Below are 26,004 nucleotides of genomic sequence, written 5' to 3' on the forward strand. Positions count from 1 at the left end.
TGTTCAAGTTAAAAAGTTTAAACTGTTCATTTAAATGCATTATTTCATGTTCTAAGATTTCTTCTTTAATTGCCACGTGCCATTGGATCACTTTCTTCGAATACCTTATTTTGTACAATTAACTTTTTTTGTTGATACACAAATTATTATATCTTCATTATTTGCCATTTTTTATATTTTTGTGAACAACACGTGCAAAATTTTATTAAATTTTTAAATAACTATTTTAAATACGCCATCCCCATCCGGCTTTAACAAACGCCATGGACGCCATGTTGAATTGTGATATTTTGTTCTTGGCATTGGTTGCGTTCTTGGTAGAATCAGATTTTACCAAGGTTGCGTTCACACTAATAGTAGAGCTTATGGATAAAAAAGATAGAACTAGCACCTTACATATGTGAGTAAGATTATTCTCCATGTTTATGCTTATGTCATTTAGACAAAGTGTATTTTTAAGTAAGGGTAGACGAAAATTGACGCATTTTTATGGAATATAATTGATATTTTATTTTTCAAATATCAAATACAATACATGTAATCATCTACATGTAATCTTCTTTATAGTTCTATTGAAATCCATTCAAATAAGTAACAATAAGCGTCAAGTGTCAAGATAATTTTATAAATACAAATCATTAAGGTAATGTAACATTGTTATATTATCTCATGTACAAATCCCCCTAATCTTTATCCTAGAGAGTCATAAGCGGGGAGCCTATGCCAGAAAAACTACACCTACATGGATTTTGAAATTTCGCATATGAATCAATGCTATTTAACGATAGGCACAATATGGATTAAGTGTGCTAGGGTTTATCCTAACAGAAATATATATTTTTTTATTTTTAATAATTGCAAGTATTTTGCACTTTCATGGAAATTAATTAGTAAGAAGTAATTTTATTGCAAATTTTATCTATTTGCAGGAAAATTTGGTCTGACAGCTTTTATCGTGGCAGAAAAGCCCTTACAACGGCATTACTTTTTTTGGTGTGGTACCCACGGACGTATATATATATACGTCCGTGGTGGTACCTCAAAACTTGACCAAAATATCTGTCACTCCATTAAAAATTCTGGCAAAAAATATTTCTGCCAGAATAAACTCTGGCACACCCAGTCCATATTGTACCTATCTTTAAATAGTTTTCATATACGAAATTTCGAAATCCGTGTAAGTGCCATTTTTTACTGTCACGGGCTCCAGGGCTACCTTGGTACATTTTTAAACATGACATAACCGTACATTTTAAAAATGACATTTTTCAAATGTCATTTTATCGAAATTTATTGATTCAAAAAATATTTGAAGTACGATTGTTAATAAACTGACCGATGACTAAAAATTTAGTATATTTACAAATATTGATTGTTATTAATAATAATTAATGACCGTGGACTTTTAATATGAGATTGTATTAATTTTTAAATATTGAAATATAAAATTTTTTATTGGCTTAATTTAAAAATTTTTAATTGCCTGTTTACTTTCAAATGATAAATAAATGTTTTACACGTCTACATTATTTATTGTTGAAAAATATTTAATTAAAATAATAGTAGGCGTAAAGCATAAAACATTACTGATAACGATAAACGCAGAATAATGGATAATTTAATAAGTATTATTAAATTCATATAATGGTGTTGAAAGTAGTTTTGATAATATAAAATCATTTTGAAAAATGGCACGAATTATGTGGTCGGAATTGTTTCCGACAAAATTTAGTTTAATTATATTTATTTCGTATATGTTACTATTTGTCAATCAAGGTAAATACACGTCAACAAAATCTATTTGATAATTATTTACAAGTGAGCACTCTTTAGGGCTGATACTTACTTTTGTATTTATTTATCCGAGAATTATTATATGAAGTTTCTGATCTCCGGATTGAAAACATTATTCGAATTACATAGTATATTAAGTTTAGTTCTAAGTTTGTAACGCTTAAAAATATTGATGCTACGAAATAAATTTTGGTATAGGTGTTCATGGAATCACCTAATTAGTCCATTTTTTGTTGTCTGTCCGTCTGTCTGTCAACACGATAACTCAAAAACGAAAAGAGATATCAAGATAAAATTTTTACAGCGTACTCAGGATGTAAAATGTGAGGTCGAGTTCGTAAATGAGCAATATAGATCAATTGGGTCTTGGGTGCGTAGGACCCATCTTGTAAACCGTTACGAGATAGAACAAAACTTTAAATGTAAAAAATGTTCCTTATAAAAAAATAAACAACTTTTGTTTAAAACATTTTTTTGTTAACATCACTGTTTACCCACGAGGGCGCTAATTAGGTGCAAATTTTATAGTATGTATTAATATGAGAATATTAGTTATGTGTGTGTGGCTATTTAACAGTGGAAATCTTTCTTTATTTACGTGATGTCAAAAAACAAACAATTGCGTCATCAAAACTGTCTATACATGGTATTTTAACAATTAACTCAGCCAATTGTTTGTTTTCACTTGTCCTTAATAATATTAATGAAAATTATCAAGAAGAACTTTTGTTAAAAATGTGTTTAAAACCTATTCATCGAATCCGCAGAGTGAGAGCTGTGCTAAATATAAGTCAACTAGGAACACTCTCCATTAAATTCCACCTTTCATATACACAAAAATTAAGATCGATTCATCCGTTTAGGGACTACGATGCCACAGAGAGACTGGAAGACACACACAGCGGTCTTATACCACTCTTTTGCGTTGGGGGTTAAAAAGAGATATAATAACGATAATTTTATGATATTTTCACTATAACGCATAAACAGTGATGTTTATGAGAAAATGTTTCAAACAAAAGTTGTTTAATTTTTTATGAGGAACATTTTTTACATTTATATTTTTGTTCTATATCTAACGGTTTACAAGGTCTTGACCCTCACCAACGTTGCTCATTTACGAACTGAGCACTTTAACTTTTTACGTCCTGAGCACACTGAAAATTTCAGCTTGATATCTCTTTTCGTTTTTGAGTTATCGTGTTGACAGACGGAAGGGTGGACGGACCTTCAAACGGACAACCAGAAATTTAAGCAATAAAAAACTTGGGACTAAACTTAATACACCTTGATATATTTCATATATACATGGTATAAACATCAAATCATGAATTTGGAAAATTTTTAATTGATTTATCATATTTTAGGAATACTTGTAACGGCTTCTCAAGGACCAAATAATAATTATGTATATAATACCGTTACTGTTGTTCTATTTACTGAAATATTAAAACTAGTCTTATCTACGATCTTGTATTGTAAAAAGTAAGCGATTTTTCAGTTTTCAATCAAGTCTATATATATAAACATTACGAAATCCGGCAGCAATATATCTGTTATTATCTCCTAATCAATTGAAAGTATGAAAATAATATTTTATACCTTTAAATTTAGATGTCAAAAGTTTCAAAAAATCATTGTTTACATTTAAACTTTTGTTCTATCTCTAATGGTTTACAAGATAGGTCCTACGGACTCAAGTCCCCAATTGACCTATGATCAAATCAATCATTTGAACAGATATTTTGCAATCGTATTTTGGTGAATATTAATTGTGGTAATATTTATTGTATATATTTTTTTCTAGTCACACTTGGAAATCGTTATTTGAAGAAACAATTAAACATTCAAAAGTTCTTGGTTTATATTTTGTTCCAGCATTTTTATATTGTATTTATAATAATTTAGCATTTGAAAATTTATCTGCATTTGATCCGACAACATACAATTTATTACTACAATTACGAGTTGTTATTACTGGATTATTATTTCAAGTAATTATTTATTTAAACATTATTATTATTTATTATTTTAAAAGGTTATTTGATATATTATTGTGGAAATTAATTTAAACCCGGTGCAGTGGTGGAGCAAGAGCTAAATTTGTACTTTACGAATTTAATTTTGCTCTATCACATTCAAATTTTATCCAATTTTGATAAACCAAGTATGTAATCCTACTAAAATTGGGCCATACTTTTCAAATTTGTGGTCAAAATAAACCTAGTTCTAATAGGTTTCTGAATATGGTGTCCTGGTCCCGGAAGTAGGCACATTAGTGATAGCTAGCAAAAAAATGACTTCGCAGCTGAAAAGAATGACCCAAAATTAGTGGGTTTCAAAAAAAATTCCAATAAGATCGGATCAAATTTGATTGTGCTATCAAGAAAATCGAATTTTTAACTTTATGACGTCATCAAAACCAAAAAAATTTAATTTTGCTCTATCACATCCAAATTTTATCCAAATTTGTGTTCAAAATTAACCTAGCTCTAATAGGTTTCAAGAAAATGGAGTCCTGGTCTCGGAATTAGACACATAAGTGGCAGCTAGCGAAAAACTGCCACTACAGCTGAAAAGAATGACCCGAAATTAGTGGGTTTCAAAAAAATTTCCAATAGGATCGGATCAAATTTGCCTGTGTTATCAAAAATACCAATTTTTTTAACTTTATGACGTCATCAGAATAAAAAAATTTTGCTCTATTACATCCAAATTTTATCCAATTTTGATAAATTAAGTATGTAATCCTACTAAATTTGGGCCATATTTTTCAAATTTGTAGTCAAAATTAACCTAGCTCTAATAGGTTTCAAGAAAATGGAGCCCTGATCTCGGAATTAGACACATAGGTGATAGCTAGCGAAAAACTGACAACGCAGCTGAAAATAATGAACCAAAATTAGTGCGTATTTGCTAGTCTTTAATAATATTTATATTTTTCAGTGTATATTCAAGAAGCAATTGAGTGGAAAACAATGGTTTTCATTGATATTATTAACAATCGGTTGCATGTTAAAAGCCGTAAATTTCGATCAATTTTTGGCACAAACATCCGATGAACAAATTATAACATCAATAATTACGTCAAAAAATAGCACAATACGTTTAAATGATTTTCAACATGTAATTGAATTAATATTCATATTAATACAAGTATTATGTTCATGTTTAGCGGGTGTTTATAATGAACATTTATTAAAAAAAACTGGTCATGATGTAAACATTTTTATACAAAACATTTTTATGTATATTGATTCAATCATATGTAATGTTTTAGTATTAATGTTACAAGGCAAATTAACGGATGCATTTACAACAGATAGTTTACAATCGATTTTACATTATAAAGTGATTTTAATTATGTGTAATAGTGCAACCGTTGGTATAATTACAAGTTTATTTTTAAAATCATTAAATTCAATATTAAAAACATTTGCTAGTGCATTAGAATTAGTTTTTACCGCTGTTTTTAGTTATATATTCTTGGGGATGTCAATACCGTTGAATACAATGTGTGCGATAGCTGTTGTATCGTATGCGGTTTATTTATATTCGAAAGTACCAATCATTAATAATGTTCCTAATGAATCCAAAATTAATGATAAGAAATGTATTGATAAAGATAAAGAATTATTGTTAAAACCAGAAGAAATGGTTTAAATTTCAAAAATTTATTTATTTTATTCGAATTTAGGGACATATGGCGTATTTGAAATAAGTTAGGTTGTTGAGAATCCAATGATATTTGAAATTTTTTTTTTTTTGTTGATAGGAGAAAATATTTTACTTACCAGGAGTGGGCTAGATGTTGTACCTGGTATGTCGGACTTGAAGATCTCCATACCGACTAAAAACCTTCTCTGCAATCATTATCCGCTCGCAAATGCAAGGACGACTCGATCGGAACTGCGTTAGTATTACTTTAATTCAGTCTGTGTTACATCTCTCGAAGTCTGCTCCTGTATACTGCTTTCTTGCCAGGATTTTATCCTGTAAAAGCCGTCGCACGTAAGCTGCGATTTTCGACCAGTTCTCTTCACGTTGTAGCATGTGGACTGCTAATATTGTCGGGTTGAGAACTTTTCCTAAGGTCACTTCGTACTGGCTTTTTAGTGCTTTCAGCGCTCGCATATGAAAAATGTGTGCTCAGCATTGTTCGTTTGGTAAGGGCAGTACTTGCATATGGGGGTGTGGGGGAGGTCCCTTACCCGCCCACAGGTTGGTCAGGAAATTGTCTTTCCCCGTGGTTTTGAGTGAGCCAAACTTTGTCAGACGTCGTCTATCTTTCTTGCCATTTTTCCAGCGTTTTTGCCTTCACATTATTATATAATACAACTTATTTTGGGTTGTCCTGTTAAGAATACTATAAATTCTCTTTATGTTGGTAACTGACAAAATTAATCTTAAAATTTAGCAAGTTTATTTTAACTAGAGTGGTCTGATTTCGATCTGCCATACTACCTTAAAGAGTAATCGAATAAAAATAGCTTTTGGAACCAAAAAACAAATAAATTTATTGTTAAAAAAATTATTTCACTTTGATACTTATTTCAAATACACCGTTGGGGATGTTAAACAATCATAAATTTTTTTCATTTAAATTATTATGTTGGAAATTATAATTCTTTGTTTTTTTGTGATTTTTTATTATTTTCGTACTTTATACATTTTAATAGTATTTGAGAATTTAAATAAAAATTGTTAGTATTTAATTGTTTCGTTTTAGAAACATTTTTTGTAGACAATTTCTAGACAAAATCAACGAAATGGATCAAATAAGTAAAATAATAATACTAAAATTGAATTTGAAACTTAATTTATATTACGTAAATTTTTATTATGTAATATTAAATAATATATTTAAATTCTTGTTGCAACATATGTTTCATTTTAATAAATTGTTATTAAAATTAGACACCGTAATCACAATAATTTTGGAAAATTTCACTTTGATGCTTAATTTGTACACTTTCGGGAATTGAGCCGGGCACTGAATAAACAATTACTAGCTCAACTCGTGCGGAATTACACAGTGAGATACCCATGGCTAAAACAGGCTAGAAACATAATATATAAGTGATACAAAACCTTATTTTATAGAAGGAGGGGGGGGGTCAAATCTCTGAACTCGGTTAATTTACTCATTTTTGGAAAAAAAACACTGTTGCCCTATATGTTTTTGAAAGAAAACTCTGAATATACTTATTCTGCTAAAAATATTTTTTTTTTTCATGTCCGGTGAAGCTATAAAAATTGTCCAATCAAATAATATGCTTACTCCACTAAAAGTATTACTCAAAGTTAGTAATTTGAGTATAATAATTAGTTTCAATTTTTCAATTTCAAAATCTAATTACATGGATTTTTGATTATCACTACAGTTCGGGCTAGAGATTAACTATTCGCAAATGAGTTTTGATCAACTAAATCAACTTTTATTTAGATTTATATTCTTTTTGGATTAGCCAATGCTCATAATTAGCCGATAAAATTGATTGAAAGCTTATTAAAAATTATCACAGCAGCAGTCAGGGCCGCATTTAGTAGTATTAGTCGCCCGTTTAGTTTTAAATACCTGCTACGCTTTTATTGATGCTAAAAGCATCAATTATTATATTGTTAGTATATTTAAGGTAATTTCTATTTTGAGATGTGTTTTACGAATAAAAATAAAAACATGAGCCTATAATCGTAAAAATTAATATATATGCAACTAACAATTTTATGCTCAATAACGCAATTACTACCATTTGTATTACAGAAGAATTATGGCATAAAATGTTGAAAAATAAGAAAATATGATAAATGTGATATTGGAAAATTAAAGAAATCATTATTTTTATATTTTATATTTCTTGCCATCACTTGCAAAGAGAAAGGCTGTAAATAAATAATGAATGAACAATCATATAATTAATTTGTGCATTAATTGCATAAGCATTTTTTATAATTAATTACCATACCAAATATATTGTGAAAAGTAATATAAAAATAAATAATTTATTTTTAGTTAGTAATTTAACAAAATAAATAGTTTGTTTTGAAAAATCTAAAATGTGTTTTAATTTTTGATTTTATCCTTAAACTGAAAGTAATATATGTTACCTCATGATGACGCTTGACACTGACTTTGAGCGTCGATTTAATCGACGCTCACTGTCGAATTAGGGTTCCACCTTGCTGAAAAACTAAGTTATCAGTTATCATATCAGTTATGAGTTTTTAAACTCCTCCACTGCAGCAACCACCTTAACTAAATGACTTTGAATCAATTTTTTTTTACCATTTTGATCATTCGTGCTACGAATTACCGATGACAAATTAACCATTTGCATTTATAATGGTAAAATTTCTAAATTTTTTCACATGGGTTGCCGCCATTCGCAAAAATTTTCAACGAAATATTATATTAATATAACACCCGAAGAGCGATTAGAACTTTTAGAAGTATGGGATAGAATATCACAAAACATACCTTCCTATAATGAAAACATAATGCGAAAGTAAGTATATTTTTATGATTTAAAAATATATTGAGAAAGCAGTCGGGTAAAAAAAAGGGTATTTTTGCGGTTGCAAGCCCTTGTCACGTGGGGGGGGGGTCAAATATATCCTGCCATCTATAGGATTTATTTTTAATCTTCCCAGGAAAAAGGCTAATTATAATTAAATTAAATTACGTAGGTTTTTTGAAGTTAATCCAGAATATCAGAAATATTTCATTGTAGCGGTAAAATGCGAAGCTTCCAAACTATGTGAAAATGTAAAAGTGTTTAGACATTGGGAAGCTATTATTGAACTATTGGGATATGTTTTAAAACATTTGTATGAGAAAAAATGTATTGATGATACTCTGTCGTACATAGCATTGTTTCATAAAGATATGAGTTTAAATATAAATGATTTCAAAAAGTATACGACCGTTTTTATTGCATGTTTAAATTTACACCAGAAAATCAATTTATCACGAAATCTTGAAATGTTATGGATAAAATTCATGAATTCTATATTTCGAATATTATGTGATAAAATGTATAAGTTCCAGACGATAGAATTGACACGAGATGATTTAGGAAATTTAGTTGTCCTAACGCCAGAAGTTGTAATACGGTATAATAAGAATTAAAAGTAGAAGGAAATACAGATGGTGCATTGCTAAATTTTTTAAAAATACGAATCCGATGCCAGATTACACGAATTCTGTCACGTATTCCACAAATCGTCCCATTTTTGACCCGTAATTCCTCTTGTTGGAACAAAAAAGGAAAACTAAGTATTTATCGCCCAAAACTGTTATCTAGCAGGTATTTTTGGTCGCTAATTACGAATATGATGTCAGATTAACGAATTCTGTCACGTATTCCGAAAACCGTGCTATTATTGGCCAATAATTTCAATTTTTTGGCAAAACACCGTATTTGTGTCAAAAATGTAATTTTTTTACCAAAAAAAAGTTGGCACGATTTTCAGAAGACGTGGCAGAATCCTTGTAATTTAGCAGTGAGTTCGTAATCAGCAACCAAAAATACCTCCATAATATCACAGTTTGGACGATAAATACTTAATTTGCAATTTTTATGCCAAAAAAGTAAAATTCTTGACTAAAAATGGCACGCTTTTCGGAAGATGAGCAGAATCCGTGTTTTCGAACATCAGATTTTCCCCTTTATGGCTATTTTTCAAAAAGATTCATTAAAATCGGTGCTATTTCTCGACTTTTCCTATACATCCCGGCTTATTAATTGTGCTATAAGTAATAATAATGATTACCGATGCAGATAATATCCAATCCAAAATTACCTCTTTTTATGAATTCCACCCTTAATTAAAAACTCAAAATTCGCCATTCGTATTTTATTCAACAATACGGATATTATTGGTTTACGAAAAATTGTATTTTAATAGAATTTTTCTTCTAGTCGTGATAAACACTTTTGGAGAAAGAAATCTATTTCGTGTTCAGATTTTTCTTTACCTAGAGCTTTTACGTATTATAATAAAGAATATTGGATACAACGAAAGGAATTTTGGTTGCAACAAATTTATTGGTTTTCTAGAGAACAAGATGATTCTTTTAAAAAAGTTTTAAATGTAAAAAGATTATCGATTAATGATGAAAATTCAGAATCAATAAATGCTTCAACTGTTAATAAAATTCCATCAACATCTTTTGATAATGTTGTAAAACATAATTCACAACTCATTGAAAAAATGCTGGAAGACTCGGGTACAAATTTTAGTTTAATAATTCCGGAAAAACAAAAATCTGGTGATATCAAACAACAAACAAACATTGAAAGTTGTGAAAATGGGACCGAAGATTTGAACACACTATCTAATCTTTCATGGGACGCCACAAAAGAAGTTGAGCTAGAAATTAGTAACCATAATTCAAAACCAAATTCACATTTCGATGATGATAGTCAAAATAGAAACATAGAAGCTAGAAGACGACGCCGGCTTAAAAAGAGCCTTGATAAAAATGGCACAAATATTCAAGATAATTAATTTCTTTCGTTATAAATTCGAAGAACGTATTCAATTATACCTATAAGCTCAATATCTCACAAAGTTCTTTTTCAGAAAATTGTATATTTTGGTAGGGAGCATAATAGATGGAGGGGGCAGCTAAATCGACGGTAGCGCTGTTATCTTTCTTAATTTGCAGTAAATCATGCGATTTATTTAAAATATAATTTAATCACTTACATGTAAATGATATAGTAAATGTCTATAATTAAAAATATTGAAAAATAACAATTAAATAAAATTGTGAGAAAATAAGAGCATAAATAAAGTTTTTTAAATGTAAATAAATATAATGTCTTATTTAAATTTGTTAGAAAATAGTATTAAATTTTCAATGTAAAACATGTATACATACAGTTCATAGAGTTATATGACCATCGATAGAATTATATTAATAAAATAATGTGTCGTGACTATATGGTAGCTCCCTGAAATCAAATTAATGCAAGGAGCGAATAAGTATCTATTAATCGAAGAAATTGTATTCCTGATTACATCTTTAATTATATTATAATCTAAAAACTTAAGTGGCTGCTTTTTTGAAACCACCAACTTTCACAGCTCAGTGCATTAAGTCACTAGAAGCGAATATTTACATTTATTGCTGCCTGATTAGTCGCACCCATCAATGTTTTTACTCGGAAGTCCTCAATAGCAGCACCGATGTAGCATTCTTTCTATAGAAAAAAGAATTTTTAGAATCGGTTAAGTGTTTGTATGTATTTTCATACAAACTTTCATCCCCTACTTCACCCTTTTAGGGGATAAATCATCAAAATTGGAATTGAGGACTTTCAGCCACGGTTTCAGTGTAGACACGGGTTACGATAACTACGGGAGCGGAATTTCTCGCGAGTCGAACTAGTCTTAATTATTAAATTATAAAATTTCAAGAAAAACAAAGAAATAAGTTGATTGTTTAAAAAGTTTTAAATATTGATTAGCACTAATCGATATTAAAACCGTTACAGACGACTTATATAGAAGTGTTCGGAATAACACACGATGTTTAAACTGTAAACTATAAAACAGTTGGTTATATTCAACGCAAACCATGAGGGTGTCGTCAGTCTAGTTTGGACAATGGTGTAACACCATATATGTTAATACAACACTTAACATCGCGCGCGAGTCCGAAACCGTTGTCGATACAATGTGATCCAGTTATTTCATTAAATCCAATATAATGCATATTATTTCGCTACCAGCAACACCGAATATGATCGGTTACGGTGCTCTAACTGATACTGGTGGTGATAAAAAAACTGCATCACCAGAAGGTGGTGGTAGCACACCAGATTCATCATCATCTTCATCTGACAAACGTAACAATGTTTCGTTACAATTAACACCATTGTGGGAGCACGTGGTACGAACGCAATCCTTACCAGAAGGTGTTGAATTACAACAAATTTTCTTAGAATTATCGGATCGTTTACGTGATCCTGAATGGGAGGTACGTCAACATGCGTTACGTGTTTTAATTGATGTGATACCAGTGATAAAACCTGATCATTTGGATGAAAAAGTGGCTATTATATTGAATGATTTAATTGAAAATTTAGGGCATCCAGCACCAGCTGTACGAAAAGGTGTGTAAGAAAATTATATATTACTAGCAGATATCCGCCCGCTTTGCTGGGCAATTTCTCCTTTTTAAAACAAAGGCTATCAAGTTATAGCCCTCACTTATCCTCCCTTTTGTTCACAATTTTATGGATTTTAATTTTTTGGTGGGGAACTTGAAAATGAAGTTTTGCCCATGATACTCGCTGACATTGTAACTTTCTATTGGTCCAATCATTAAATTAATCCAATTTTTGTACTTTTTGGATCAAAAATACCCCCTGCACCGAGTTTCATCAAATTCCAGAACAAAATTTTTTTTTTGCGTTTTTCTCGATTTTTTTAAAGGGGTAACCCCTTAAAAAAATTGCAAAAAATCGAAAAATTTTTTCCATCTCCAATTTGGATAAAACTCGGTATATAAGGTAATTTTGACCCAAAAATTACAAAAATCGGGTACATTTGATGACTGGTCGAATAGTTTTCGAGATATGGACTAAAATCAGTCCAAATATTGCGATATCTCAGAAACTCTGCATCCAATCATTAAATTAACCCGATTTTTATGCTTTTTGGGTCAAAATTACCTCCTCCACCGAGTTTCATCAAATTCCAAAACAAAATTATTTTTTCCGTTTTTCTCGATTTTTTCAAAGGGGTACCCCTTAAAAAAAATCCAAAAAATCGAAAAAAATTTTTCATCTTCAATTTCGATAAAACTCAGTATATAAGGTAATTTTGACCCAAAAATTACAAAAATCGGGTGCATTTGATGACTGGTCGAATAGTTGTTGAGATACGGACTAAAATCGGTCCAAATATTGCGATATCTCGAATTTGATGACTAGACTATATCTACAATGCACCGTTGCAGTACTGATATCTAGAATACGTATCGTTGTCGTACTACTATACCGGTACAAAATGTATCTCTAACAAAGATATCTCTAAATATTAAGTTCTGACGGGCCCACATATAATTCTTTCATATTCATTCATTAATATTGAAGTTACCCACATATAATTGTTTCATTTCATTCATTAATATTGAAAAGTATACATTATTTTAATTATAAAATAGATAATTTTAATTAAAATTGCAGACATTTTACTTAATATATTGAGCACAACAAAAAAAATGCAAACTCATAGCAATCAGCTTACAAAATTTAATCTATGCCTATCAGGGCCGTAATACCCTCGTTACGTACATAGCCCCGGTGGCAAGTATTTAGGTTGCGCCTTATATATATCGAGAATGGCTCTAACGTTTTTGATGATAGTATTCTGATAGTATTTAACATAAAAGTAAAGGCAAAATGGGGCAGAGAGCAAAAAATTTAATTTTGCTCTATCACATCCAAATTTGTGATCAAAATTAACCTAGCTCTGATAAGTTTTAAGAATTTGGGGACCTGGTCCCGGAATTAAGCACATAAGTGATAGCTAGCGAAAAATTGATATCACAGCTAAAAAGAATGACCCAAAATTAGTGGGTTTCAAAACAAATTCCAATAAGATCGCATCAAATTTGCCTGTGATATCAAAAAAATAAAATTTTTTAACTTTATGACGTCATCAGAATCCAAAAAATTTAATTTTGCTCTATCACATCCAAATTTTATCCAATTTTGATAAACTAAGTATGTAATCCTACTAAATTTGGGCCATACTTTTCAAATTTGTTTTCAAAATTAACCTAGCTCTAATAGGTTTCAAGAATGTGTATTCCTGGTTCCGGAATTAAGCACATAAATGATAGCTTGCGAAAAACAGACATCAATCAATTGTTTGTTTTCCCTTGTTTTATTAAAAGTTAATGAGGACAATGAAACAAAATTTCAACAGCTAATAATGAAAATACTAAATAATTTATTTTATTTACAGGTGCTTTGGATTCATTACGTGTTTATCTATCACATAGTAAGCATTCTGAGGAAGTGTTACAAACGATAGCATACGAAGGCTTAGAAAATATATCCGATCATCATTTACAAGGTAATGTAACAGTTGGTTTAATACTATCATTGCCATCGTTAATATTTCCACATAAAAATAACGGATACAATGTTGAATACCCAAACGTACAATATATTGTACGATTATTAACACGTAAACTGGTACAAGTTATCTTTCAAGAGGTCACGTTACGTACGCTAGTTAAAATTCGTCAATTAATCGGTGATGATAAATTTAATGAGTATTTAGATGATATTGCACCGTTAAATAAAACTGATTTTAATTTATTGTGTGAAGTTTATAATATTAATTCCGAAAATGATCATTTTCAATTGGCTGATTTAAATATGAATAAGCGAATGATTTTTGAGCCAAGTGTATTCCAACAAACTAAATATTGGAACACAACCAGCAGCGATACATTCGATTTAACGGTCGATAATATACCACAAGTATTGGTACCATTTCCAACACCAATCAATAAACCAAATAAATTAACTGATGGTAAAATTATATTAAAAACTGAAATCAAATTAAATTCCGAAACAGCGTTAACGATGACAATACTTGAAGAAAAATCGGAAAAAGATTTAAATTCGGAAAGTGATGAAGATGATGATGAATTAAATATCGAAGATGGTGGAGGTGTTGTAAAAGTCTTAACGGATGATAGTGAATTTGATGATGATTTTACGATGCGTAGACGTACACCACGACGTGTTCGTTTCGGTGGGGAAGTTGTGAAATTACGTACACCGGATAGTGATACGACAATGCAAAGTGATGATGAACAATTATCGATAACTAGTGATAATAAAGATAATGATGATGTTATTGAGATAACATTATCTACAAATGTTAAAACACATCAAATTGTACAGAAACGAATACCTAGAAATAGTAAACATCGAAGTTATATACCAATACCGATTTCACGGACATCACAAATTAAATTAGATATTGTGCCGGTTAGTACAGTAAAAATAATATCGAAAAATTGATTATAGATTCGAGATTTTATGGTTATTTTTTAAATTTATATAGCTATTTTTTGTAACAAGTGAAATTTACAAAATTTAAAAAGTCTCCGACAAATTTTGCGGGGTACGGAACCCTAAAACAGCATTTGAAACATATCTAAGAACAAGCTTCATTAAATTACTTTTTTCCTTAAAGTCTTTTCCAAACTGAGACGATTTTAATAATCATCACCAATTTTTTAATTTTTTGGGTACGGAATACTAAAATCGCACTTGAAACATAGCTAAGAACACTCGCCATTAAATTATCTTTCAAACGAAACAAAAAAAATCAAAATAGATTCTTTAGTTTTGGCGCTACGATGCCACAGACAAACAGACAGATACACACACTTAGCGGTCAAACTTATAACATCCCTATTTTTAAGTTCGGGGGTTAAAATCGGCTTTGAATGTTGTGTTACATGCACGTATGCGTACGGTACATTTACAATCATTGATTTTTCGTAAGATCTCGACTCTATAATTTGTTTTCGAACTAGATGCTTTAAAACTTGATTATTTTTACTATATATTAGATTAATAAGCAACAAATTACAAAGACGTCATCTGCACCATCAAGCCCACAACGTGCTCAAACTAAATTACAACGTAAATTAGTTTACCAATCAACACCTGATTTGGCAAAAGAATACTTTAAATCATCAAAGAATACAAAAAAATTAGATCGTAAAAATAATAATTCTTTATCAACAAATAAAAGAAAACCAAGTCGAGCTGATGATGTATTTAGTCCAATACCTGTACATGAAGAAGTCCAAGTGTTACATAATTTACAAGCAATTGATCAAAAATATACAAATAAGAAATGCACCACGCCAGGATCGTCAGGATTATCAAATAATAATAAAGAAAATATCGATGAGAATAATTTGAGAAAACATTTTGAAAGCACTGTAAATGAAATGAATAAAGAATTGAAATATAAACATTTGCAAAGTAATATTAATTGGTGTGCAGATGAGGAAGAAAGTGTTACATCTAGTTCTGGTAGCAGTACGTATTCAAATGAAAAAAGTTGGGAAGATTTGAATTTAGTGGATGCTATTGTTATTAAGGATTTACATGATAAGGTAAGATAATTTTTATTATTATAATCGAGTAGTTGCATGATAGTTAATTTTATGAAAAAGGTTTTTTTAAACTGTAAATTCCAATGACAGTGACGTCAACATATCGCTTAAGTAACGCCATCGCTCGGAGAAACAATAAAATAACATGCAAGATGATAAATGGTTTGTCTCTCAACTGTTGTAATTTTATAACATAATTTTACATGGAAATAAGCCGAAAAATTATTTTGTATAAATTTTTTCAAATATTTCATATTCTAAAAGTAATACTTATTTTACAACTAAAGTTAGGACAAAGCAGGATTGCAAACGTATTACACCATTAAAAATACATATTTTTTTTGTCAACTTCGCACTAAATGACCGACCCAATTTTTATTTTTATAAGGTTTTGGTTTATTTACTGAGTATAAAATTACAAAATGCTGACAGATTCCGGTGGAGCTTCAGGCTTCATCTTGAGAAAACGTTTTAGGTGGATATCTCGGAAATTATGCCTCTTAGAGCAAAAGTCATAGAGACCATTATTGTAGAGAATAGGATTTTGCACTTTTTGTCTTCATGGCACCTGAAGTTCCACCGGAATCAGTCAGCATTTTGTGATTTTATACTCAGTAAAGGATCCTAAACCTTATAAAAATAAAAAATTGAATCGGTAATTTAAAGCGAAGTTAATAGTATTTTAACTGTAGTTTCACAAGAGTAAAAGTGGTTTATCTAGATGCTAACTGGAATAGAATTGTTGAAAGGAAAGTCTAACTTTAATGCTTCAAATTCGAAGTTATCCTAAAATTACCCCGCTTTGTCAATAATTACGGTTTACAGTATCTAGGCTAAGTCTTTTAAATTTTCAACGACTTCAATGTTTACTATTTGTTGTTTATTTAATTAATTTTTATAATATTTACTTATAAATATTTACATTGAATTAAGAACATTTAAGAATTTCCTTTTTTTTCGATTATGTTAAACGTGGTTAGTTTTATACACCTATACGTCCTAAATAATAGAATATGATATTTGGGTATAATATATTATGTTGTTTAATGGGCATGTAACAAAAACAATGACCAATCCATTAAATTTAATCTTTTGATAAATACAACGGGATGAAAATGTCATAAATGTCACCTGTCTCAGCTCAGGTGACTCTTTCGATTCATATCATCAATTCTTCAGGTATTACAGAGTGAAAAATCAAAATGTTAAATATCTTTCTTACTATAAATACTAGAAAAATGGTAATCATAGTTAAGTTCTTGTATCATATTTTGGTTTTTGCGAAATAAATTCAATTTTAACTACTTGAGCTAATTTTTCTTTAATTATGTTACATTCACAAGTTATAAAATATGCACACAGTTTGTTTATGTCATGGAAACAAAAACCCATCGTTAAAATGGCATCATATTTGTGTCTAGATGGGGTTGCCTTTTTGCCTCTGATAGTTTTTACGTATGCCCACGAAATATGAAATGAAATAGCTATTGAGTACTTAGTTTTTTTTAATGTGGATTATCGTAGGAACTTGGCTCTAATTGGTTCCATTACCTTAATTAATTGAGCTTGTTTGCTTATAATTTGTTTACCCGGTATGGTGAAATGAATAAAGAACCCTAATTGAACTATTCTTAGTTCAGACTCAATCGTTGATTTTTATGAACATAAAAATTCTATGCTACCACCTCTAACCACATGTCTTAATATTTGCAGTTCGTGTTATGTTTTACCAAAAAGTGGGTTAAACCAATTGAAATAGGTTTATATAGGTACATATGTATACGTCCTTTTTTATTTATTTATTTATGTATGTGTAATGTAAGAAGCTATTAGAGAGGGTAAATGAGCTATGAGCTACTATATATTCTAGAACGCATTTCTAACACGCTATTTTAAACAAATGGTCATTTTTATTTTATATTATTTAGACTTACTGATGTAGACAGACGGTGTATTTTATTTATATACAGGATAAGTATTATATTAAATTATGGAATTTCAAGTAAAAGATTAATTTATTTCGGACATAAATATGTAATTATATCAATTATATTTTAAGAATTTTTAAAAATAATAATATAATTTCTTTTTCTTTCCTCTAAAAAAATATATAACACATTTCATTAAAGTTGTAAATTTTCATTATATGTCCGATATTTTAATTGTAAAGAAACTATGAGTAAATGAATATATTTAGGTTTGTGCTAAATTCATAGGCATATAAGGCTAGTAATGGGGTTATCCTGTAAGTCAATGCGATATCTTGATAAAAAAAAAGAACTCTGTCTAAGTGGTCCCTTTATCCTTGTCTTAGACGTGGAACGTACACATATAAGAAATACTAACTATGAACTACCCCGCTTCGCTGGATAACATCAATTTTAAATACAAAGATTATTGTGTTATAATCCTTCATTCATATGCCGTCACTTATCTTCCGTTTGTTCACAATTTCGTCGAGAAAATGAAGCTTTCTATACGTGAAATAATTTTTCAAATCGGTTAAGTACCTAGTACCTACAACTATATCTTTAAGACATCATATTCTGACATCAGATTGGACCTAGTTCTTCGGGTTGTTTTAATAGTTTTTGCGTCTTGAAAGGATTAGGGTAAGTGGGCCGAACTTATTCATCCCTCGGGTTCGATTTTTCTCTCGGCGATCGTAGGCTTAATAGACCCAAATAACAAGATTAATACCTATAGACCCAAATAACAAGATTAATACTTATAGACCCAAATAACAAGATTAAACTTGATCGAATACTTGTTATTAGTTTATGTAAATGGTAAATTTGTTAATGTAAATATAGTTATTAATTATTAAGATCAATAAATATACTCTGAATAGTAAATAAACGAAAAATAGTAAACAATAAATTATTTTTTATTGTTTTAAAAAACATTATTTACGCTATATATTAAATATTATTTGTTTAGTGTTCATTTTTAAATATTGACTACAAAAGAAAATTATTAATATTATTATTATTATATTTTCAATTATTATTTATAAATAAGTACCTTTGTAAAGGATAATTTACTTATTATATATGCAATGCAAACTGATTATATTTTAATTTAGTTCACTGACCCAAAAAAAATATACCTAAGGAGGTAGATACTACCTACTTAGGTTTAACATTCAATTAAACACCCTTACATTAGTCACTTTCTTAATTAGTCAGATTATTTAAATAGTTATTGATTAAATTAAAATTTGATAATTATAAAGCAAGATATACAAGATGATTCGATGCACATAGCTTAAAAGCGGCACGCAAGCACGCAATAAACAAAGCGTGTTCATTGGATAATTTTTTTCGAGTTATTTTTCAAAACCTTGAAAGGACAATTCTAATTTTAGAGAAGAGTCTAAGAATTTGTATTAATAATTTTATTTATAGTCTAGGTTAGGTTAGAGTGGCTGTCCTGGGGTGGGACACACTTAGACCATAGGGTCCGTTGTGATACCGTAAATGGGTTGGCCCATCCCCGGCCACTACTCCATGAACCATTTGGAGCTGTTTAAGAACAGCAGGAGGACTTTGACGTCGACTGACTTTTGGTCGCAGAGATCGTCAAAGAGAGGCTGGCTCAAGTAAGTCCATCTCCTCATGACAAGAGCTGAGCAATGACAGAGAAGATGAGACATTGTCTCCTCCTCGTCATCACTGTGACAGCTCCTGCAGTAGTCGTGATACACTGCCAGGCCTAAGCGTTCAGCATGTTTGCCCCCCAGCCAGTTTCCTGTGATAGCCGCAACAACTTTGCGAACAGAGGCCCTTGGAAGTGATATGAGAACTTCGGAACGCCTGCGATTGTACTCAGACCATATCTGTCTTGTAGTACCACAAGTACGTTCTTCCCTCCAACTAAGATTGGCCTTTTTCAGAATATCCTCTTTCAGGAGTAACTTGCAGTTCGCAAATGGAACTCCCGGGTATTTATTGATGCTTGTGTCCGGCAGCATCGTGCCATTTCATTTTATAGTCTAAATGTCTATAAAATATTTTTTTTACATGTGTACAAAATATTTTTATCTACGCCCGCGATAAAGAAGTAGTGTGGTCATGAATTACCATATTTGACAATGTAAAATGTGGTTCTGAATAACAAATGTACTTCCGCGAATGCCCAACTCATGCTGCACACTCGATGCGAAAATTTCGCAGGAGTAGGTTAATAATGCTGTTAGCCAACTAGCCCACTAGTTTCATAAATAACTATTCTATATTTAAAGTTTTTCCTTCACATACACCTACCATGTATGACAATAAAAACAATTGTCCTGTGATTGATTTACGTAGTAATTTATTATGTGTGTAAAGTACTTAGTGACTGTAATTTTATGTTTTTTATTCATAAAAACTATTAACCTACTTAAATGCGTCCTAAATACAAGCTGATATTTTGAAATGTTTCTAGAAATCAAATAATTTACCTATAACTTTTATTATAAGCCAAATCAATAATTTACCGCGATTTTAGCTCTTTATCTCATTGGAAAGTACCTTAAATTATCATATATAATATATTTTAATCGCGACCAACACTTGAACAATTTGGGACTTATATAAATATAAATATTAAAGTATAAAAATGAATGTTATTTACAATAATATAAATTTGCATGGAATATTTGATTGAATTGATAGAATCGACTGATAGATATCATAAAAATAAAAATTAATATTTACTTCTATTCATTTATGTTGATATAGTATATAGGAGCTGACATACATTTTTATGTAAAAATTCTAACAATCCGATGGTTGGTAGGTTGATATAGGAATGACAACAATAACAAAATTTCGATACTAATTAGATACTCCGATATAGGATCGATATTTTTAAGAAATATTGATATTTAGTAGTTCGAATGAAATAATGACAAAATAGCACTTCAATCGAAGCTCAAGTCACTATGCAAGTCGTTTATTACTAACTGTGTGATTGGTTTTTGGTTTTCCCATAAAAAATTTTGTCTGATGCCGTGATTAACGATTCATTTGGAACTCGAAAACACTCAAATAGAAAGCGCAAGTAAAATTTTTCATATTAATCTCTTGTAGCAGCTCAAGATGGAGTATTCCGAAAACGTTGTATTTTCCAGCCAAGTGAAGAAGAACTAGCAATAGTTTTATCTCCAATTTCCTTTTTTTTCATAAAATGCATGTCAGCTCCTGTAAACGTACGGACTATTCGTTTTTTTGATACACAATAATATTCTAATTAGGTAATGCATTATTTATAGGTGCAATAAAACATTGTGGTCATTCAACCCACATTTAATGTAATTTTGTTGTACTTATACAAAAGTGACTAATGTCCCTCTGTGTTTTATGTTTTACCTCTATCAGGAGGCTACTGTAATAAGGGAAGGTTCAGGTATTACGTAAAGCTTTTTTGTTTAATCCCATGATGAAAAGTTTTAATAGTAACTTCATTTTATTACTCTCGGCTTTAAACATATCATTTCTTTCTAAAAAAAATTTGCAATTAAGAATTTGTAAGTGTTATTTTAGGATATTTACAAAACTTTTAAAGTTAACTTTAATAAAAATCTTGTGCCTTCTGATAGATTTAGTTATAGTTCTACGAAGAGTTGGTCAACTAAAAGAACTCTCGGTGACGTAAAGAAACGATCACAATTATCAAAGGATATGTAGAAAGATTTAAAGTGTTTTTATGTATATATATATATGACCGGTGAAGGTTATTGGTGGTTACTACCTTAAAATTGATCACGATACAAAGAAAATGTACAAAAAAAAATTAGGTCACTTAAATTTGGATATCTTTAATCTATTTATGTATAAAAAAAACTTTTTTCTTCTCATAACAAAAAAAGAATGATTTAAGCATGCCGTAACGAAATTGATATGGAGCTAAAGAGGACTACATAAATTACACATCTCCTAGAATTGTTTAGCAAATTTTCATCAAAATCGAAGCTATATAGGTCAAAATTTAGAGATTTCGTCTTGTTTCTCCTCGTTTTTTTTGAGTATATGGAATAACTACTAAATTTTTTCTTTCCTGTTATGGACACGCATGTTTTTCCTATTCATGAACAATCAAATATTTTCAAATATACCCAAGTGGTGGAGTATCAAAAAAAAAAGAGTATGACGTGTACATTACACAACTCTTATCTCTACGCAAGGGGATATGTGGGGAGGGGTTTAAAGTGGGGATAGAAACCAAATAAAAGGGCACGATGTACAAATTAAAAACTGTACATGAAAATCAGTTCAGCCGTTTGAAAGTTGTGAACTCTTTTATCGGGGGCTAGCAAATTTCATACTTACAAGATATTTCCATGCAACTATAATGTCTCATCACAGCGAAGTGTGACAGCGTATAGCTAGTAGGATCTAAATGTGTCTCTCATTTTGTGCCCAAACTTCGAACTCTACTCACACTCGATTAACTCGACTAGGTTTACAGAATCAATAGTGTATATTCAGTTTCTCGTTGCACGGGATACCATACCAGAAGAGAGTACATATTTTCCATGTGTATATTTATTAAATAATTGTCGTGCTTTTTCATTATTAAAAGAAAATATTTTTTTTTATTCCATGTATAAACGTAAATATATTATTGCAAAAAAGTTATTGTAAATTATTTTTATTTTTTACTTTTATTTCTTACATGAACTGCTATAAAGTTGTAGTTTTACTTTCAATTTAGGGTTAATATGTCACCTATTTTTAAGAAATTATAACATGCGTAACAAAATACCTTTACTTTTCAAATATTTATAACATGATTATTATTATAAAATAATTCGATCGTGTTGAGATTGGTGATTGAAAATATTTTTAATAGGTACCGAGTTTAATTGAAGAAATATTCAAAATTAAAACAGTCGTGTTTATAGAAGAACATAAAGACATATAAGATAAAGAAAGACTCTTTCCAGACAATTTAAAGAGTCTTTGAAGGGACAAAATATTATATGCAATAATAAATGGTGGAAACGCATATAATTTGGGCATTACATTACATGATGATATGTACTATGTATTTATTTGCGCTCCCACCATATTGTGAACAAGTATTTGAATAGTATTGAGATATAATATATTATTATTCACTCCACTCAGTTAGACCGAAGTCTGAAGGTTTGTTCAAGAGCTAGTAGCTTAAAATCAGTGTTTAGAGGGCCACGGCTAAGCATGGTATAGCTATTAATGAATTGGATCTGCAGGTTAATTAAGATTAATTATCGTTGATCAATAGTTACAATTAAATAAATTTTTGAGTGAAACGAAGTTCATCGGGTCAACTAGTAGGGTATAAAAATTAGTGATAACTCATATACAATTTTTATACTATGTATATATGAAATATACATAGTATATTAAGTTTAATCCCAACTTTGTAACGCTTAAAAATATTGATGCTATGAAAAAAATTTTGGTAAAGGTGTTCATAGAATCACCTAATTAGTCCATTTCCGATTGTCTGTCTGTCTGCCTGTCTGTATGTCGTCTGTCTGTCCATCTGTCATCACGATTACTCAAAAACGAAAGGAGATATCACAGCAACATAGGTCAATTGGGTCTTGACCTATGGGTCAAGACCCAACGTTAAAGATAGAACAAAAGTTTAAATATAAAAAATGTTTCTTATAAAAAAATAAACAACTTTTGTTCGAAAAATTTTTAGTAAACATCACTGTTTACCCGTGAGAGCGCAAATTATGCGAAAATTATATGGTATGTATTATATGGATATATCAGTTATATATTTTTGTGTGACATGTATGTATGTGTAATGTGACAGAGTAATCAACACTGTCTATACATGGTATTTCAACAATTAACTCAGTCAATTGTTTGTTTTCACTTGTTTAATATTAAAGTTAGACCAGTCTTAATGGAAAGAAGCCATTTAGATATTTCAAACATTGACACTCCAAATGTAATACCATAAATTACCCCGTTACCGACCCCGAACCCGAACAACCCCGGAATAAATACCAATTAATTTAATTGTATTAAACTTACTTCATAATACAAAGACATCAATTAATTATTATAAAATCATTCGTTTATTATAAACCTATAAATAAATAACTATTGAACATATGTGCGTTGGTACTCATTGTACCTACCAAAAAATAAAAATTTTTTTTTGAAATGTATGTCTCACATATATGAATAATAAATTCCAATAAAGTGTTGTTATTGATTTTATTATGTTACATGAAAAAAAAAATCTACATTTTTCTTGACATTAAAATGACTTTGCGTCGTCACTGCATAATACAATATATACAGTTAACGAAGTTTAATTATTAATCTCTTTGTCTTTACATATAAAGTTAATGGCTGATCGCTTCGTATTGCTTGGTTACAGTAACGGTACTTGCTTCGTGAAGCTTAAAGAAAGAAATATATTAACGAAAGATGGAGGTGCTGATGCCAGGTGAGCTCTGAGTTCGGCTGTGTATAGCCATTGTTTTTCCGTGATTTCGTGAATAAATTTTACACCCACGAAAATTTTCATAAGTAATACTTTTTTGCTTACATCTTTAGTCTCGCGATGAGAGATATTCTCATAATTTCTAAAGGGCTTGAAAAAATATTTTTAAAAACTGTTGATAGGTTGAAAAGATTTGAAAAATTTAAAAAAATAAAACTATATGAAGATAAATGAAGTATTAATCACATATATCATTTGAAAAATAAAAGTAATTTATGTTTTAAACCGAGCATGGGCAAAATACTTATAACGGGAGTGCTGACGGGTTAATTACCGCCATTCTTAATGGACAGTAGCAAATATTGTAAGTGTCAAGGCTTATATGATATAATTTCGTACTTTATATATCCAAGGTAAATTTGATAATAAAATATTAAAGTCACACACATACGACAGTGAAATATTGTTTAAATTAACTGTTAAAAGCTTTATGAATTGTACTTATTGCTCACAAAAAAAAAACTTTTAAATAAATGCTAATTTGTGAGTGATTATTTGCATATATTTTTGATTTTCAGTATAATAACAATATATCAAGCTTTATTATAAAATAAAATTTTATAAAATTCATTAGCGTGACTATACATCACGCTGCCATGTTATAATTCTTATCAAATATTTATAATTAAATGAGCAATTACTTATATGTCTTTTTGAATCAAGTTAATTTTTTATTAAAAACAAGAACTCATGAGCAGTACCTAAATATACAACAGTTGTAAAACATATATACAATCCATAGACTTATATGTCTATTCACACAATAGGGAATATTCATGAAATTTAAATTTGGATCTAATAATTTTTTCCGAAACTTTAGGGGCTGGACATTTGAACTAAACCATTATTAATTAGTACTTAATATCTTTTTAATTACTTAAAATTAATTAATAAAAGTGACGTCATAGTATGTGGCTTGCCCAAAGAGGTTATATATAATGTTATTACTTCAATGGGCTTGTCAGACTTGTAGTTGACATACTGTATGGTATTAATTAATTATATTTTGTATGATATTACCATGGATATATACTATAATTACTACATACGTAGGTATTTCACCTGTAATAAACAGTACATTGAACTGTCAAAAACAGGCAGATCACATATTAATACGTCATTAACAGAAAGCGCCGAAAGGACTGCGTTTAAACATCTCAAAATTATTCTCTATTTTAAATAATTTTTTACAGTATTTATATTTTTTACTATGTTATAACGGTGTAAACAATGGATTAAAAATAAAAAGATGAATATTCCCTATTATATTAATAAAGTAGTGTGTTGTTACTTTGGTATCTCCTTGAAATAAAACTCATGGGCGAAGCGAATATGGCAATATTGCAGGGGCGCCTGTTTAAATAATTGGCCAATCAGACACGAACGATAAACTGATTTCACAATTTGTGGTAAAATTTGTCTCATTAACAATGAGTCATAGACATTTTCGAAGTTGAATGACTGTAGAAAGCTTTCTTTGAACGTTGTGTTTCAAATCATGACCAATCAAACCTACATAATTAAGCATTCACGCTATAAAC

At 29.8% G+C, this 26,004-nt stretch overlaps 2 protein-coding genes across 2 annotated transcripts in view; both read left to right on the plus strand.

The window, feature by feature from the left end:
- Positions 1 to 1,645: 1,645 nt before the first annotated feature.
- On the plus strand, positions 1,646 to 6,288 carry LOC123295428 (UDP-galactose transporter senju). Its single transcript, XM_044876774.1, has 4 exons — positions 1,646 to 1,776; positions 3,162 to 3,279; positions 3,602 to 3,788; positions 4,741 to 6,288. Exons 1-4 carry the CDS (start codon positions 1,689 to 1,691, stop codon positions 5,455 to 5,457), a joined length of 1,110 nt encoding a protein of 369 aa, XP_044732709.1. The 5' UTR covers positions 1,646 to 1,688; the 3' UTR covers positions 5,458 to 6,288.
- Positions 6,289 to 11,512: 5,224 nt separating this feature from the next.
- LOC123295835 (TOG array regulator of axonemal microtubules protein 1) overlaps positions 11,513 to 26,004 on the plus strand; it is a 55,680-nt gene continuing 41,188 nt past the window's right edge. Inside the window, exons 1-5 of the mRNA XM_044877297.1 lie at positions 11,513 to 11,918; positions 13,780 to 14,004; positions 14,401 to 14,819; positions 15,410 to 15,482; positions 15,852 to 15,964. Coding sequence (XP_044733232.1) covers positions 11,513 to 11,918; positions 13,780 to 14,004; positions 14,401 to 14,819; positions 15,410 to 15,482; positions 15,852 to 15,964 — 1,236 coding nt within the window. The remainder of the gene's footprint in view (positions 11,919 to 13,779; positions 14,005 to 14,400; positions 14,820 to 15,409; positions 15,483 to 15,851; positions 15,965 to 26,004) is intronic.

The sequence above is a fragment of the Chrysoperla carnea genome, chromosome 3 (genome assembly GCF_905475395.1).
Source record: "Chrysoperla carnea chromosome 3, inChrCarn1.1, whole genome shotgun sequence".
Lineage (NCBI taxonomy): Eukaryota > Metazoa > Arthropoda > Insecta > Neuroptera > Chrysopidae > Chrysoperla > Chrysoperla carnea.